At 37.0% G+C, this 19,578-nt stretch overlaps 1 protein-coding gene across 2 annotated transcripts in view; it reads left to right on the top strand.

The window, feature by feature from the left end:
* ARRDC3 (arrestin domain containing 3) overlaps nucleotides 1–6,851 on the top strand; it is a 14,391-nt gene extending 7,540 nt beyond the window's left edge. Inside the window, exons 4-8 of one of the 2 annotated variants that reach the window (XM_024734335.1) lie at nucleotides 387–489; nucleotides 838–1,094; nucleotides 1,422–1,584; nucleotides 1,855–2,009; nucleotides 4,110–6,851. In XM_024734335.1, the coding sequence (XP_024590103.1) occupies nucleotides 387–489; nucleotides 838–1,094; nucleotides 1,422–1,584; nucleotides 1,855–2,009; nucleotides 4,110–4,166 (735 nt within the window). In that variant the 3' untranslated portion in view covers nucleotides 4,167–6,851. Of the gene's footprint in view, nucleotides 1–386; nucleotides 490–837; nucleotides 1,095–1,421; nucleotides 1,585–1,816; nucleotides 2,010–4,109 lie in introns of those variants that run through there. The other variant, XM_024734336.1, reaches the window with a different exon arrangement.
* Nucleotides 6,852–19,578: the final 12,727 nt, after the last annotated feature.

The raw sequence follows: 19,578 nt of genomic DNA, 5'->3' as shown, positions 1-19,578 counted from the left end.
TCCAAACTTTTTTTTTTTTTTTTTTTTTTTTTTTTTTTTTTTAAAGGCAGTTTAAATGGAATGTGGAAAGGGTTTTTTTTTTTTCTGTTTGTTTTTTTGGTTGTTTTTTAATTATTGTGTATGTAAATAGCTGGGCTAAAACTATGTTTATGAAATATGGTGTTAAACCCTTTTTTCTTTAATTGAATGGAAACTTGTATAAAGACAAAAATACTAATATAAATCAGAAGTCCATTGGTTAGTGGAAAAGTATATTTGGATACTGAAAAGAAAACAACACTACTTTTAATGTTAAATTCTTCAAGAATTTAAGATTGTATTTTAAAACATTCTATTACTGTCTCAATTCATACATTGATCATTTTCTATAAATTTATTTCTTACAGTCACCCCAAGCAGGCACAAAAGAAAAGACTCTCTGTTGCTGGTTCTGTACCTCAGGCCCAATATCCTTAAGTGCCAAAATTGAAAGGAAGGGCTATACGCCAGGTATGTATGAGGTGGATTCCCACAAAAAATGATCTTTCTTCACTTAGCTCTTATGTATAAATTTACATTATTTCTACTAAATGCAGACATGATACAGTATTCTTTGGTAAAATATCATAAATTGTGCTTATCCAGTTTCCTTTTATAAATTGGAATGTAGTCTTCTTTTTTAAATTGCTACTGTAAATGTGTTTATTTTTATAACTATAAGTTATTTGCCACTCTTAGGATAGCTTTTTATCCCTGTAGTTCATTGAACTTTCAGACTTTAGCCTGAGAGTCTACATTTGTTTTGGGGTTGGTTGGTTGGTTGGTTTTTAACAGTAGATATATTTTTTTTTCCTGTAGGTGAATCAATTCAGATATTTGCTGAGATTGAGAACTGCTCCTCCCGAATGGTGGTGCCAAAGGCAGCCATTTACCAAACACAGGCCTTCTATGCCAAAGGGAAAATGAAGGAAGTCAAACAGCTCGTGGCTAACTTGCGTGGGGAATCCTTATCATCTGGAAAGACAGAGACGTGGAATGGCAAGTTGCTGAAAATTCCACCAGTTTCTCCCTCTATCCTCGACTGTAGTATAATCCGTGTGGAATATTCACTAATGGTATGTATAGATTTAAGGGTTTGAGGTGGGTTTTTTTTAGGTTTTAAAGTCGTAAGGGTATCATTTTGTCTTACCCAGGATTTGATTTTTTTTATTCCATGTGTGATATATATAATTATATGTAATTCTTTATATAGTTTGGAATATAATTACTAATTTTACCTAAGGTAATGTACACGATGGAGAAACTTTTCAAGTATATCATATGTATATAAGTTAAAAAATGAAGTAAATGAGAGCCTCAAATAACATTAGATTGGGTTATTCATTTTTTTAGAGGAAATAGTACTTGGCATTCTAAACCTAACATCTCCTTTCATTGTTTAGGTATACGTGGATATTCCTGGAGCTATGGATTTATTTCTTAACTTGCCACTTGTCATTGGTACCATTCCTCTACATCCATTTGGTAGCAGAACCTCAAGTGTAAGCAGTCAGTGTAGCATGAATATGAACTGGCTTGGTTTATCCCTCCCTGAAAGACCTGAAGGTAATAATTTGATAATGCATATCTAAGCTTAATCTATTATTTTCAAGAACATAATTTTGCTTCTGGTATTTTATGATTAAAGTTTGTCTATACTTGAAAAGAGTAGATATGCCCCTAATGTTAGGTTTAAAATGTATATCCCCCTAGTTTTGATCACAAGACAGATGATTATTATGTTACCTTGACAGTCCTTTTTAATACCTTCTATTCTGTGTATTTTGACATGCATAAGAACGTGCTGTTCGAATTGCGTGTATCTTTTTCCTTCAGCACCACCCAGCTATGCAGAAGTGGTAACAGAGGAACAAAGGCGGAATAATCTTGCACCAGTGAGTGCTTGTGATGACTTTGAGAGAGCGCTTCAGGGACCACTGTTTGCATATATTCAGGAGTTTCGTTTCTTGCCTCCACCTCTTTATTCAGAGGTAAGCATCAAACCCTCAAGTACAAAATGGGCTGTGACTCTCTTAGTAAACAGTATTGCAAACTTTTAAAAAACACAGCTAGGTTTTGATTATCGTAAGAGAAAAACAAATAATTTTGAACAACAGATTTAAAAATTAGATCATAAAGTTGTCACTATTTACTAAGTTTGACCCAGAGGTAGGACTGGTCTCTTATATTATTGGGGAAATAAAGATAATGATCTAACCTCATACTTCCAAAATGCCAGTTAAAGGAATAAATCATCTTTTAAAGCATCTATAGAACTGGCATTTTACAGTCATTGATTAAATAGCTAGAATTTATCTTATCCTTTTCCAATTTAATTTTCATATTTTAATATTCTCAGTCATAAGGGAAAATAACATATGTAATAACATCTTAAACAGCATTCCTGTACTCTTAGATTATTTTTATTCATCTCAAGTAACTAAGCACTTATAAGAATAAAACATGGCCCTTGGGAGAAGCATACAGACTGGTGAGGAAAACAAACTTAGAAGCAAAATATTACCTAACAATGTAATAGTAATGCACAGTTCATTTGAGGAGCAGCTTGCTGGGTCTTGAGAATCAGGAGGGGCTTCCCTAAGAAGGTGATTGTTAAACTGATTCTTGAAGAGTAAGTATTCTCAAAATGTAGAATGTTCCAGGCAGGAAGAAAAATATGTGCAAAGGAAAGGAGGCAGGGAGCAATCCAGCAATGTCGGATACTTCAGAATATATATATACATAATAATACATTGTAGGGACTTTAGAGTTGGCCTTGATACCAATGTTAATACCAAATGATTTTGTAAATCACTAGCATCAGCTTTTTCTTTTTGGTTGCTGTAGTTTAGATAGTTATTTTACAGTGAAATATTACTCCCAAGAAAGACATAAAAGGATTGTTTCACTCTTCAATGAATTGCTTTTATTTTTTTTCCCCTTAATACCATGACTAGAAGAGTTAATTTTCCTTTGGATATGATTAATATGAAATCCACTTTATTCATTTATTATAGGATGTTCAGAATCTGTTCTGTTCTCTGCAGATTCTTGATTGGACATAATTTTTCTATCCCACTATTTCAATTCATAAAATTATTAGATGCTAAAAATGTCCTCCCACTTTTTAGAAACATTGTCACTACATTTTTATTCTGACATTTCTGTCTTGCTTATTAAGTCCCTCATTTGTGATTTGATCTGACAGGCATTTTAAAAGAATGGCAATCTAAGTATCCACTTTTAAGCAATTTGTCATAAAATCTACCTCCTTCTTTTAAAATGAACTAAAGATAATTAAGAGAATTCAAAACTTTTAAAACCCTATATTGGTTCAGGGTGTGATTTAATTATTTTACATCTAGCCACATAGAGGGGGGAAAGTATTGTAAATGGGTCTTGTCCAAAAGATCTTTCAGTAAAAGAAATGTATTAAACCCAACAATTTGCCTTCCTGTGCCCATTCTCTTTGTACCTGAGAAGCAACTGAAATATGTTCACTTTTATTAAGTGTATGTGCATATGAAAGTCACTACAGAAAGAGGCAAGGTGGAAAGCCTCTAGAACATTTTGGGTTCACCATTCCTATTTCGTGATATACACTGTATTCCTAGGCCCTCCCTAGGGCTTTACACCCATGAGTTATTACCTCACGTAAGCACCAAGAACTTTGTTTACACAACTACATTCTTCCCAAAGCTCAGGAAAAGATGAGTTGACTTTTTTGTAACAGGATGAAATGGATACTTTACAGAAGAAAATCACCGCTATGAAAATGTTGGCCAATTGTGTATTTGAGTCTTAAGTATGACTAAGTGCTGAGTAAAACTGCATTCTCTGATAGAATGTTACCTTTACCTCTTGTCAAATAAAACTATTCCAGCATACCTTTCTAAATTTAATTGTTAATCTAGTAATTGAATAGCAAGTACTTTATAGATGATACTAATATCCTTTCTTCTCCATACAAACTCTGTACTTTCTGATTACATTTCTCAACTAGTACTCAAAATATTAGCGTATTTGCTGCATTCTTACTAAACCTTATCAATTAACTTTGGTTTGGGTTTTATTTTCTCTTTTCTTTCTAGATTGATCCAAATCCTGATCAGTCAGCAGATGATAGACCATCCTGCCCGTCTCGTTGAAGGAATACTTGATTAAATCAAGTTGATGTGGGTTCCGAACTGTATCTCTTCCCTTCCCGGCTGAGGACAGAGAAGTATCTTGGAGACACGTTTTCAGAGGAAGTGGAATTGCTTTTGCCCAGAAAAATGGCGAATACATGAAACAACCAGTGATCATGCTTTAGAAGCCTACAGCAATGTTCTGGGACTCCTCCAACATGCTTGAAGATCTAAGCTTTTTTCCTTTAAAACTGGCCCATACTAAGAGCAGTCTTCTTAGCCTATGGTCATACGTGTCAAGACACCACGTTGTAAAGAGGGATGATTTCCTTCTTTTGATTTGAAAATTTGCACATGCTCAATGCTTACATTGTGCGGTTCCATGTCACTACAGCTTTTTTTTTTCCATTTATGCCAGACTCTTGATACTCTTTTAAAACTTGTTTGCAGTGAGCACAACAAGGAACAAAAGCAAGCTTTGAAAAAAACTTTAACAAGAAAAAAACGCACTGACATTTTTTTTTTTTTAATTTAATATAGCCTGGACTTTACCTGCGTATGCACATGCTCAGAATTGTCCTACTAGGCTGACCATGTATCACCTCTTCAGCTTGGATCCTATTGTGGATTTATTTACAAACATCAAATGCCTTCAAGCCAATCCTTCTTGCTGTATGTTTTGCAGCCTACTGTAGTAGATACGCAACAGATATGTGGGAAAAGAGATAAGAGGAGGAAGCTAATAAGAGACTGTCAAGATTGTATACCTTCTTGGTTTCTTTTAAGAATTTGTTGCCTTTCTACTATTACAGCAAAGCAGCATTTTGTTACTGACTGCCTAAAATCACTTAATCTCAGGTGAACGCATCACTTGCCAAACTGTTGGAATGCTATTTGTGTTTTGTTGCACTGTTGAGTTTTTTTGTTTGTTTGTTTGGTTGGCTTTTTGGAGAGGGAAATTTGGAAAAGGGACATACACAAAAGTGATAACCCACCCGCATTGCCTTTTTATCATTACATATGAGAAGAAACTAGCAGAGCTAAGAATGGAGTAAAGAGAGGCAGTATGGCAGGCACCAGCAAAGAGTTAAGGGCTGTTGCTCTTTAAAATTATTGTTATTTTTTATTATTATTTTTAAAGTATGGAAGTTTTCCAGTCACTGGAAAGGAGGAGAAAGTGCATTTATTTTTATACAGAGTTACGTAATTACCTCCAAAACACATATGTTGGAAATCGTTTTTGCTGGTGCAGAGTATTTTCATGAGCAGGAATATATATGTTCAGATTATGATTAGAGAGCTCAATTTATACATTTCCTATCCTGCTCAAGCTTGACAGAGCTTGAAAACCCAAGTTTATTCTAAAAGTGTATAACTTCAAAATTACAAATACTAGAATATGTGCTGGAATAATAACTTTTATATTTTTGTGGTTCTTTTAATGAAAGTATTTTCTTCCATTACCTAAAGAAGATTTTTCTAAGCATGAGAAATCATTCACTTTGAGTATATATAGTTATGAAGAACGATCACATCAGTAAATTATAGCTTATATTAAAGATAATTTACAGTTGGCTCATAAATATACCAGCATTCATGAAGACACTTATAACTGCATTTTCCAAGGTACCAAGTTGTACTGATTGTCTTATTCTAGAAGGAATTCAGCTCTGATGTATCTTAATGAAAATCAGCATCTCTGGTGTTGCAACATATGCGTGAAATGGGTCTTAACATCTATCCTGCCATTTAATCCCACAGTTAATAAAGTGGCTGAAAATAATAGTAACTCTGGCTTGGTGCTTGACCTGGTTAAATACTGTCTTAAAGCTTCATACAAAACAAATAGGCTTTTCCATAAGTGGCCTTTAAGAAAACATGGAAGACAATTCATGTTTGAAAAATGCTGACAGGGTGAAGAAAGCCCATGTAAAAATGAATCGCGTTTTAAGTGATTCGGTTAAAGGGTTTGGGCTCCCATAGCAAACTAATACTAGATAATAAGGAAATGGGGGTGAAATATTTTTTTATTGTTGTTAAATCATTTTGTGAATGTCCCCCTCAAAAGAAGCTAATGGAATATTTGGCATAAAGGGCATTTGGTGGTTTTATTTTTGTTGGGGCGGGGGGTGGGGGGATTGTCAGAAAATCCCTTTTCTTATGTCTAACTGACTAGGGAACAATTATTGATATGCATAGCATTGGAATACTTATCACCATATACTCTTTTAAATAACACATGAGGAAAGAATGACCAATATTCTGATAATTGGCACTGGGTTAACAAAACGTGATAAAGTTTCAAATATATAAAACTTTATCAAATAAAGTTTTATTTTCCCCATTAAAGTATTCCTTTACTTTCTTACTTAGAGGCATTACTCCTTTCTAAATATTGGTCAATTCTTGATATAAGATGTGAGGTTCACAGGTGTATTCCAGTATTCAAGATAGATTCCTGATTTTTCAATTAGGAAAAGTAAAATCCAAAACGTTAGCAAAACGAAGTGCAATATTAAATGTTTGCTCTATAGATTATATTCTGTGGCTGTTTGTAATTTCTCTCTTTTTTTCTTTTTTATTTGGTGCTGAACATGTCCTTGTAGGCTGTTTTAAGAAAACAATATGTGGGAAATGATTTAATTTTTCCTATTGCTCTTCCTTGTGGAAAATAAAAGTGTTTTCGGTTTTTTTCCTTTTTGTAAACTTGTTTGGAGATTTATTTGAATCTGATCATATTAGTAACTCATCATACGTGCAAACACAATTAAGACTACAATTAGGGAGTTCCCTAGTAGTCTAGTGATTAGGATTCAGTGCTTTCACTGCCATGGCCTGGGTTCAATTCCTGGTTAGGGAACTGAGATCCCGCAAGCCACACAGCATGACCAAAAATTTTTAAAAAATAAAATGAAGACTACAATTAAACTCTTAAGCCATTCTGGGTAAGAATTGTTTCTAGCTCACTGCTAAAGAAAATTACTGAAGGCTTACAGGAATTTTTAGTACAAATTATCGTTTTACTTAATGATTCATTAAGCTATGAATTTTTTAAATAAAATTTAAAAGTTAGAAAAAAGATATATAAATTCCCATCTTATATATGAACCAAACTTAACCAGGTATAGTTTCAGGTACTAATTCCTTCTCTCTGTGATGTGTCCAAGTTTCTAGTATTTTAAGAGCACATAAATTTAAAAGTTGTATTAATCTAATCTTAAAACAATTTTTCTAAATTTTAAAATGTCCTTTTTCTCAAAGAATGTCTGAATTTTATAGTGATTTGTAACATTAAGAAGTACGTTTGGAATCACATTTAGAAGTTATCTTCTTTCAGTGTTTATACATTCACGGATGAACTATCAAGTTGTATATGTGCCTTACTATATGATTCTCCACTAGTTCAAATGTATACACATGGAAAAAAGTGTGTTACAAAGAGACATTTAGAGACAGACATTTATATTGTATTTTATAGAAATACTATACTATCATCCTTGTTAACAGCAATCTACATAATAATACGATAAGAAAATAAAAATGACTAGAAGAAGAGGAATCATAGCATGAGAAGGGGAGACCTAGGTTCTGTGTTCTATGGCTTTAGATGTAGCCTTGAACAAGATATGTGAATTTTGATTTCTTCATCTGCAAAGTGGAAAAGTAGCTATCCAAAGTCCTTACCGTGACTGCAGATGTGAGGTTATAATACATATTTAGGTAAAGAAATAATGCTCTGTCAATTATTAAAACATTGGAAATTAACCATGCTGCTTCTAAATTTGCATTTGAATACTTTTAGACAGTCCAGTACATGTCTCGAATTATATAAAAGGCAGTTATCTGGGTCTAATTTTTGCCTTATATCACCTATACTCATCAAACTCCCTTTGTCATTAATTATAATTTATTGAATGGCCAACATTGGTATATTTATCAGGACTTTTGATTGTAACAGAGGGAGAAACTCAGACTAGCTTAAGTAAAATGTATTAAATAGTAATTCCAGGGATGAACTATATTAAGCACATTTGGATCCAGAAATCCAAATAATCCTGAGGACACCCTCATCTCTCATCTCCATTCACTTACCCTTTTTCATATTAGCATTATTTTTTCCTATCAGCCTATTCTTTCATGTTAGATGGGTCAGAAAAGATGACCTCAGCGTTTATAGCTCACAGAAGAAATACTATCTCAAGTCCCCAAATCACTTGTTAGGGAAAATCCTGGTTGGACAATACCTGGGTCATGTTTCATGCTACCTAGGATGGATTTCCCAATAGAAAGAGTTCTGTTTCCAGAAGAAGGGAGAAAAGAGATCACTATATTCTTACTATTCAAGTGCTGTCCAAACCAGCAGCAATGGCATCACCTGAGAGCTCATTAGAAGAGGAAAATATCAAGATCTATCACAGAATATTGACCCAAAACACCTGTTTACATGATTCCCAGGTGATTTGTACAATAAGTACAGCAATGTTTGAGAAACTGCAGCACACCAAACAAACGTATGAGACGAAAACAATAGGCAACTGTTTTCATGAATCCCAAGGTGTAACAGAGCTGAGGATTTGGGCCACTTAATATGTGAAAAATAACCATGCCATCTTAAATCCCAAGGCATGTTTACGGCTTGATATTTTTGAGATAGAACTTTGTAACTAAGGAGATGGTGGCAATTTTTTTTTCTTTATTTTTTAAAATTTATTTTTGGCTGCATTGGGTCTTCGCTGCTGTGCGCGGGCTTTCTCTAGTTGCAGAGAGTGGGGGGCTACTCTTCATTGTGGTGTGCGGGCTTCTCATCGTGGGGGATTCTCTTTGTTGCAGAGCACGGACTCTAGGCACACAGGCTTCAATAGTTGTGGCATGCGGGCTTCAGTAGTTGTGGCACACAGGCTCAGTAGTTGTGGCTCATGGGCTTAGTTGCTCCGTGGCATGTGGGATCTTCCTGGACCAGGGATCGAACTCATGTCCCCTGCATTGGCAGGCAGATTCTTAACCACTGCACCACTAGGGAAGTCCCTGGTGGCAATTATTATACCTTTGGAACTCCCATGTCAACAATCGGCATTTCTCAAAACTTCCATGACTGAATAACGAAATTTGCCTTTTCATTTCTTGATATCAAATCAAGACAGAGGGGAAATACATTTTTCAATTCATGAGAAAAGAATTATTGATACAAGAAATTTTATTTTGACTTTTTTTTTTGACTTTTGAGGAATGTAAGTCTGCAATATTCTGAAGAAAAAAATTTTAGGGAAATAACCCAGAGATGTGGTAAACACATGAATGTGGAAAGATCACCTCAAATCCAAGACAACTAGTAGTTTAAAAATCCAAAAGCACATTCCCAACTGGAAATGGAACCAGTATCACTGTCTTTGACTGTTGAACAGCACAAAGGTAAACATAAAAGGAGAAGAATTTTTTTTTCAAACTAGCTTCACAAATAACCAACTTAGACAAATAATGTCAAGGTAATATATAGAGCCAAAAACCAATAGTTTATAGCATTTATATGTTAAAAGTGTATAGTCTAGGGACTTCCCTGGTGGTCCAGTGGGTAAGACTCCGCGCTCCCAATGCAGGGGGCTGGTGTTCAATCCCTGGTCGGGGAACTAGATCCCACATGCATGCCACAGCTAAGAGTCCACATGCCACAACTAAGAAATCCGCATGCCGCAACTAAGAAGTCCACATACCACAACAAAGATACTGCGTGCCACCACTAACACCCGACACAGCCTAAATAAATATTAATAGGGCTTCCCTAGTGGCGCAGTGGTTGGGAGTCCGCCTACCGATGCAGGGGACGCGGGTTCATGCCCCGGTCCGGGAGGATCCCGCATGCTGCGGAGCGGCTGGGCCCGTGAGCCATGGCCGCTGAGCCTGCGCGTCCGGAGCCTGTGCTCCGCAGCGGGAGAGGCCACAGCAGTGAGAGGCCCGCATACCGCAAGGAAAAAATAAATATTTATAAATAAATAAAAATAAATATATTTTTTTAAATTAGTTTTTAAATAAATAAATTTATTTAAAAAAAAAAAAGAGGTACTTCCCTGGTGGTGCAGTGGTTAAGAATCCGCCTGCCAATGCAGGGGACACAGGTTCAATCCCTGGTCTGGGAAGATCCCACATGCCGCGGAGCAGCTAAGCCCGTGTGCCACAGCTACTGAGCCTGCACTCTAGAGCCCATGAGCCACAACTACTGAAGCCTGCGTGCTCTAGGGCCCGTGCTCCACAGCAAGAGAAGCCACCGCAATGGGAAGCCCGCCCACCATAACGAAGAGTAGCCCGTCTCACCACAACTAGACAAAGCCTGCGTGCAGCAACGAAGACCCAATGCAGCCAAAAATAAATTAAATAAATAAATAAATTTATAAAAAATTAGTTTTAAAAAATCATCCCTTTTATAAAAAAAAGTGTATAGTCTAATGTGATTCAAGAAAACAAATATGTATGACACCTATATTAAGAACTTCTGATATATCATAGCTAATTCTAACTGGAAATGGATTTTTGCTAGTTCTAAATTCAAGACTTACATATGCTTTCAACATTAATTTCCAATCTAAACAAAATAATTATTACCTCTGGCACTGGTCTCTGGGAACACTAATAAAGTTAAAATAATGAGTTAGAACATCACTTTGTATAATTTAGAGGTCTGTTTACCAGTTATACAGAACAGTCTTAACAGTGAACAGAAGGTTGTGAAAAATTAAAATATACTGCCTTAATTTTTAACCTTATAAGATGATGTTACTTTTGCCTTGTAGGCAACTTGTAGGTCTAACAGTGATGATACAACTAGTGAAAATCAAAGTATTACACTGTTATTACTTTAGATGATAAGAATTTTTGTCTAAAGCAAAAGCTATCTGATTCTTACTGAGTATAGGAATTTGGATTTATTAGGTCAATTTTGTCACATGAATTAGTAGCTTAAACAATGATAGAAATGCAAAAAAATGTTAGAATAAGCAGTTTCTGCCTTTTTTTAAAAAAAAAAAAAGAAAATCAGTATTTCCATCTTCTAGTACAAGGCCCACTTTGATAATCTAGACATCTTGACAGGTCTGAAACCCAAAAAGTAGTACTCAAGATGTTTAGCATATTAGGAAAATAATAGGAAACTCAAATACAGCACATGGATCTTGCAAACAAAACAGTATGCCGGCAGCCTATAAAAACATACCCAGAACCTACAACAAAATCACAGGCATTCTCCAAATTGTCAATTCCAAAATTACAAAAGCAGCGCTGGTGGTATAGTGGTAAGCATAGCTGCCTTCCAAAATTACAAAAGCAGAGGAGAAAATGTTCCTTCCCCTTCACTATTCCTCCTCCCATTTGGAAAGCCAATTCTACAAAACCCTTGTGAAGAAATAGCCATAGGAGTACATGCTGTGTAGGGAAGCAGTAGACAAATGCCTCAGGCTGGTGAGTTTTTATGAGTGCCTTGAGCAGACTGATCTGAAAAAGCCAAATAAATTGCCTCGTTACATTGCCCTGTGTATTCGTTTCCTGCGGCTGCTTTAACAAAGTACCACAAACCAGGAGACTTAACCGAAATTTATTCGCTCACAGTTCTGGAGGCTAGAAGTACAAAATCACAGCAGGGCCAAGTTCCATCTGAAGCCTGGAGAGGAAAATCTTTCCTTGCCTGGTAGCAGGTGTCAGTCTTTGGCCTTCCTTGGCTTGTAGATGCATCACTGGAATCTCTGCCACTGTAATCTAATGACCATCTTCTCTCTGTGTATCTCCGTCTCTTCATATGGCATTCTCTCGGACTCTCTCTTCTTATTAGGACACAGTCATATTGGATTAAGGACCCACCCTACTCCAGTATGACCTTATTATACTAACTATTACATCTACAAGAACGGTTTTCCAAATAAGATCACATTCTGAGATGTTGGGGATCAGAGCTTCAACATATCTTTTTGGGAGATGCAATTCAACTCATACCATCTTCCTTCCATTCAAAAATGAAACCATAATAACAATGCAGTATTTATAAGGAAAAGCTACCACTTTTTTTTTTTTTTTTTTTCTGATTAGATACTGTGGTAGGCAACCACTCATCTGGGAGATAAGAAACCTAAGTTCTGGTCCAGAGACACAAAGTAGCTGAATGAACTTGAACAAGTCATTTGAGCTTTCTGGGGCCCCCATTTCCTGTTTCCTCATTTAAGAAACAAAAGTCTTTTGGGGCCCTTCCAACAATACCTTTCTACTTGGGTTACCTGATATAATGGAGTGAAAATACCTAGCCTTGCGTTCAGGCTCTGGTGTTCAAGATTTTATAATTATTACAAAATTTATAATTTCCATATATTTAAACCAATACTGTAGCTTAAAACTTATACAACTGAATTTCACTCTCAAAAATAATTTGTAGTAGTATGTAGGCCACTACTTTATTTCAAAACAGTAAAACTCACCATTTTCGTTTAAAGCTAGCCCAGGATATCATCGAATAGCCACTGTGTTTTAGAAAGCAGACTGCGTCAGGAATTGAGAATCCTAGATCCTAGTCCTCTAGCTAGCTAGCTGATCACAGTACACACATCAGTAAACTCTCTGGACCTCAGTTTCTTCATTCTCCAACAGTAAAAGTGAAACTTTTCCATGACTTCTGCAATTTCTTCTAGACATACCTCTTTCTTATTCAGTGGGTACGAAACGTGGGTGAGACCCTGCTTTCAGAGTACCACATAATCAAACTGTGATTTGGGATGGGTTCGATTATTAAGGCAAAAGTCTCTTTCTTACTAGTTACCTAGATTCTAGGTAACTAGAATCTTCCCAATTCCAGCACAACGATGTGTGTTTTTACCTAGCATTGAGCAATTTTTTTTTTGCATTGAGCAATTTTAATACGTATTCCTAATGCTAAGATAGGGATATCATTTTTTAAATTTATGACTATTAAATAAGAAATATATTTGGTTTTATAAGATTTATGACAGCAAACATTAATTCATAGAAAGAGCCATTGAGTCTTCGTTGGTATAACAGTCAGAAGAGAGTAAAACTCCCCGAGAAGATTTGGCTAGTACTCAGGAGCAGATTCAAGGCCACCTGCCTGCTTATTTATGGTGAAGACACTGGTGACCCTGGCTTCCCTAAAAGGAGGGAGGAAGATGATAAGTCGAAACATTCCTTCTAAGGGAAACAATATTCCTCTGTTCACCTTAATGTAGATTACTTCAAAGATAATCTCCAATTTAGTGTTAACACGAGATTCTTTCAAGAGGAAAAAGTTAACCTGGGACATTTCCATTTGGGACAATGTTACTATGGTACAAAGTAGAAAAACCTGGAAAAATGCAGTATAAAGTTTGAGCTACAATGTAATAAGCTACCCCCTTATTACACAGCGAAATTTCCTTCCAAAATACCCTTGGCTCGGTGCTAATGGAATACAGCATAATAGAGTTTTGTTACCTTAGAGCATTATCTACACCGTTCTATGTCTCTTTGACAGTTAGCTTTCTTGATTCAATAAAGGAGAAGAAAATTGCTCCAATTCAAGGAAAATCGATTAACTCCTTTCATTCTCTAAGGTACTATTCTTCTGTATGCCGAAGCACTAGCTTACAAAAGAACATCATAGAAATCGAAAATCTCTGACCAGGTAGAACCTGGAGTACATATTCCTAAATTAGGGGAAAGATTGTATGTCTGTCTGCCTTAATCTTCTTTGTCCTAAGCCTGTAGAATGATTTGTGAAGTGCAGAAACGGCACATGTGTGTTTTTCTTTGGCCTGTCTTGTAAATACCATCCTACTAAGCTCCTACAATGTGTCAGGTACTGTTCGAGGTCTCTTTATGTATATTTTCTTAATCATCCTTCCAGCCACTTTCAAAGATAATTATTACATGTAGTATTTTTTAGTTGGGGAAACCATTTTAAAGAAAGTTTGAGCAACTGTCTCAATCCACACACCTGTCACATTAAAGACCAGTGATTCACATCCAGGATTGTCTGGATTTAAAGCCCTGGCATTTTGCTATAACACTACGTATATAATTAATTAACCCCTTATCTGAACCAAGGCTTTGTCTTCAGAAAGCTCCCAGTTAGCATTTATCCTCACCAGGAGCCCTGAAGAACTAGACACTAGAAGGGTGAATGTTGCATGGAGGAAGGCAGAAGTGGTTGGAGGATCTAAATGCTGGGTGCAGGTGTAGGCAGCCCTGAGCTCCTAGGGGAGGAATAGGAAGTTTAAGGGCAGACTACTACACACTGTCTTCACGGAGGGAACCAGAGCCTGACTGTCGGCAGCAGCTACTAGTACAGGAGAAAAGTCAGTGAGAGCGGACCTGCCAGGGGGAGAGACCACAGTAGGCCCAGGAGACAGGACCTGATTCCAAGGGGAAAACTACGTCACAGTGCAGTGCCGCACTGTCCCAGGCTCCCTGCCCGCTGGGAGTGCCTCAGTGAATGTACCTGGACTAGTCTGACAGTCAGATGACTCCTTTGAAAACTGAGCTAATTAATCCCTTCATGTGATGGCAGAACTCATCATTTCTTCATCTAATTTCAAAAATGAATTTCATTTCATTCAGCTAATCATTTTTTCAGTGCAGGAGTAATAAATAATAAATAGTGCTCAGAACACTCAGTTCAATGGAGGTGGGAAAGCTGCTTGACTTCAAAACATCCCTGATGCCCACTAGGCATTTTGGATTTTAAACTTCTAACATTCAATCATCAAGCCAACCAACAAATATTCATTTTGTGTAGCACTAAGTGCTGTGTAGGTCCTGAGAAAAATCAGAACTAAGTCCATTGAATTTTCTATAGTTTTACACCACTACGTCATTTGCTATTGCTAGATCTTTCAGGGTAATGATGATGGCTAATAGCTCTTTGCTTTCCATACATCTCTCTACATATTTTCTCAAAGAAACCTTTCATTTCCCTAGCTTAAATTATCAACTCTATGATAATGATTCAAATAACCATTATCTGTGGTCTCCATTATCTACTTTTTCTTATCTCTTTGCTCTTAATCGCAAAGACATTACAGATATTTTACTTAGTAAATTCTTCAGTTCCTAAAAACTGATATTTCTCACTGATGTGTATAAAATTGATGACTAATAAGAACCTGCTGTATAAAAAAATTAATTAAATAAAATGAAAAAATTAAAAAGAAAACAAACCAAAAAACCCTGATATTTCTAAAATGAAGTCGTCTTTCCCCAGGTAGCTAACCACCACCACTCCCCTACCCTCCCTTTTTCTGGAATTTCTGATCTCTCTTAAAAGAACTACTCTCCTCACTCATTTACTCCATGCTTCAATTACTGGGGTTTTCTGCAGGCCAGTCAGTTATGAAGTTTTCTCGGTCTTCTCGGTAAGAACAAGAAGGTCTTCATGGTGAGACGTCGGTAAGGTCCCTGTCCCTGTCCCTCCACTCACATTGCTACCCTCCTGGTCTAGGTTTTCATCCTGTCACACACTTCTTTCTTCCTTCTACCCATTTTAAAATCCCAGCTTATGCTTCAACTCCTTCATAAAGTTTTCTGGACTGTTCCAAACACTCATTGATCTCTGCTCCTCTGGAGTTCCCTCAGCATTTATTCTAGTTTGTGATTTACTGCTCTTACCTCCCCAATGAGTATTTCACCCCACCCCACTCCCAACTTTCTCAATGCCTATTCCAGCCTGGTCCAGGACAGATGCTCAAAAAATACAAGGCAATGGTTAATGTCTGGGCACTGCTATAGACTGAATGTGCCCCGCCCTCTCCAATTCATATGTTGAAGCTCTAACACCAAATCTGAAGATAGGGTCTTCAGAAGGGAATTAAGGATAAATGAAGTCCTAAGGGCTGGGCTCTGTTCTGATGGGTTTCTGGTCTTTTAAGGATGAGAGATCTCTCCCTGTGTCTCTCCCTTTCTCTCTCTCTCCTTCTCTCTCTCTCTCTCTCTTTCCCTCCTGCCCCCTTTCTCTCTCTCTCTGTACCATGTGAGGACACAGCAAAAAGGCAGTCTTCTGCAAACCCGGAAGAAAGCTCTCACCAAAACCCAGCCATGCTGGCACCCTGATCTTAGACTTCCCAACATCCAGAACTGTGAGAAAATAAATTTCTGTTGTTTAAGTCACCCCGTCTATCTTATTTTGCTACCCAACACCTTTTAGCCACACGGTATGAATAAACTAATAAAGAGTAAGCCTTGGTCAGCTTAGTCTTGTCACATTGACCACAGTGAATCCTTCAAGGATAAGTAAATGATCCAATACCAACCAGAGGGATATAACAAGAATTTTGTGAGAATTTTTGGGGAAATTCCTTGCTCTCAACAAAGAATTGTCAGAACAGCTATTCTTTCTTCACATTAAGTTGTTGTGTGTGGAATTACTTTGACTGTTTATTTACTGTGTGGGAAGGTAGGCTAAAAATGAAGCAGACCCAGAGAGAGGGGCAGAGCTGAGAGAGAGAAGAGAAGTAGAGCTGGAGCCTTGATCAGATGACACCTGAATCCTGACCTCCCCCTGTACTTTTTGGTTCTGTGAGCTAATAAATTTCCTTCATTGTCAGTGTGAGCTTGGCCTTCAAATACTTGCAACCAGAAATATCTTTCTTGTAGAAAGGAGAGCTAAACCCATTACAACTGGGAAATTATTATTCACAGGAGAAAATTCAGACCTCACTTTGTATCTCAATCTGACCCAATTCATCCCCCAAATGCTTTGTAAGGACATTTGTCCTAACCCTCCAATACTGTATCTCTGTGAGTGCTGGCCCATCCCAGAGCCTGAGGCACTTTACTGAGTACACTAGATAGAAATTACATAAATTTGTCCTCTCAGAACAAACTAAAGTCTCTGATAAAATAAATAGAACAACAGAATGAACAACTGAAGAAGCAAAGCAGGGGCATATATTAGAAGAACCGAAACTCCATGAAGAAGAATTGAGAAATAATTGTAAAACCACTGAGAAAAGCCTGGGTCCCGCTTTCTTAGCAGCAGAATGGGAGTCAGCAGTGTAAAAACTGTGGAAGCCAATTGCAAACACAAGAGGTCCAGAGCCGTATATTTTTGTCATGGTTGCAATAATACACTCTAACTAAACTCTGTTGCTGATTCATGGGTCAGATGCCTAATTTTTAAAAAATAATTTTTTTAAAAATAATAATAATTTAAAAAAAGTAAAGTCCAAAGAGGATCTAACGACTGCAGATTAAGATCTACGAAGGAAAGTTTAAAACTGGAATAATGTAGCTCAGAGATCACAAAAATCAAATGCCACCAGTGACCAGGCAGGTATTGCACATGAGTGAATTGTGAGCAGCGGGGACTGCAGAGGGCTGAGGATTAGTGCTCTGTTCAAAGTGCACAGGGGCTACTTAGCTCTAGAACTTTGTTGCCCTAAAGAAATGTTACCCTTGTGTTGTCGGATTTTCCATTTTTTTCAAGAGAAGCTGAAAATGTGTGTATATGGAGTGTGTGCGTGCGTGTCTGTAAAAGTAACTAATTAGAAAAAGAAAATCAGTGTTCATTCCAAAGAGAGGAAAGAGGGGGGAAAAAAGAAAGTTCAGTGAGCCATTTCTCTAAGTTATCCTTTAGAGAGGTCATCTTCAAGGAGCCTGAGGGGCAGATCATCTGAGCATGATTTTCAAACTATTCTCACATCTCCTCCCCCCCACACCTGAGAGTAGCCCTCCAGGTATCATTAGGCAGAAAATGGCCAGCCCCAGAACAAGGCTTCTTGACCTCCAAAGTGCAAATGAGAGTCGCCTGGGGATCCTGTTAAAATGTAGATTCTGACTTGAGCCTGGTCTAGGGTGGAGACTGAGAGTCACATTTCTAAGGAGTTCCCAGATGTTGCAAAACTGCTGGTTCACACTTTAGAGTAGGTTTTTCCAACTTTCTTGAACACAGTCTAAAATAAGAAATAAATTTTACTTAGCAACCTAGAACATATACAAAACAGACATATAATTGAAACAGAGACAAAAGTTATTTTATGGAGTGTACCTTTATATTTTTATCCAGTTCCACTATTTTATTTAGCCTATTGTATTTTTTTTAATATTGATCATTACTCATTAAAGAGTTTTTCTGACCCACTAATAAGTGATGATACAAAGCTTGAAAAACACTCCCACTAAATTTGTATTCAAACCCCTTATATTACACTTTTTTAAATGTATCTTTCCATCTCTTCAAAGAACAAAACAAGAAGACAAAAAAAAACCCGTAAATGTTGCTGGAGGAATGTAGATCAGCAGAGATGATAGTAATAGCTAACAGGGGTTGAGCATTTCTATTTTTTAGGAGTATGGTCAAGCACATGTGCTGTCGGACAAGACTGCAGGATTCTAATCCCAGCAAAGCCACTTAAAAGCTGTGAAACTTGGGCAAGTTACTTAACTTCTCTGTTTCCACATCTGTAAAACAGATATAACAGTAATACAAATGCTTCATGGGGCTCTTGTGAGGATCGCTGTATATATAAATCTGAATATGTGTAGGACAACGTATTGTACACAACACGTGTCATAGAAGTGCTTGTCATTGTCATTATTATTACTAAGTACTTCGTAGGAGTCGTATCACTTAGCTTTCTAATAATCCCATGGGATAGTATAGCAGAACTGTTAGGTAGTCCAGTTTACACCTGTTCCCACCTACTTCTTTGTTGACAGAATTCCAATCTACTCAGGGCATCCATTCCTTACAAGTGATTCAGGAGTGAATTCTAGTTGGTAAGGTGATCACAATAAACCCTCCTCCCTTGCCAGTGATGGGTTAAAGAAGAGCATGTGATTCATCTCTGACCAGTGAACCAAGAGGCATCTGGGAAATGTTTCCTCTCCCTTAAAGTAAAACAGAAGAAAGAAACATCCTATCTTCTTGCACTGTGTGTTGTTATGTCTAGATGTGATGCCAGAAACTGCAGCATTCATTTGGCAACCATGAGGGAAGCCAAAGAGAACAAAGCGAAAGGCATGCACGTGGACGCAGGTAGGTATGGTTACCCTCTCCACTGTGAAAGGGGAAGGTGTGGGATCAAGCAAGTATAGGAAATTTCCAAAAGTCACACTAAGGAAGCCACCTATTCTTTATCCACTATGCTACCATAGCCTCATCTTTAAAAAATACATAATAATTTTCTTTAAACACCCTGAAGTTATGAATTGATACATTTGGAAACCATTTCCAGAATCAGTTGTCCATCTCAAGACCGTTAAGGTGGGTTAAGATGATCATTTGTTGGGGGTAGGTAGGTTGTGATCTTGTTAATACGCACAGCATGTACATATTTACTTTGTGCCCCACTCTGCCACTTGGTACATCTTTATTACTTTGCAATTATTCTCTTCTTATTACACGTCTATGGATTAGTTTTTCTCTAACTGGGCTGTTGATTTCATAATTATTCTGATAAACAACCTTAATCCA

This window comes from Neophocaena asiaeorientalis, unplaced genomic scaffold (genome assembly GCF_003031525.2).
Source record: "Neophocaena asiaeorientalis asiaeorientalis breed wild unplaced genomic scaffold, Neophocaena_asiaeorientalis_V1.1 scaffold184, whole genome shotgun sequence".
Lineage (NCBI taxonomy): Eukaryota > Metazoa > Chordata > Mammalia > Artiodactyla > Phocoenidae > Neophocaena > Neophocaena asiaeorientalis.
The sequence above is the reverse complement of the archived record's forward strand: the minus strand, read 5'-3'. Positions and strand labels throughout refer to the sequence as shown.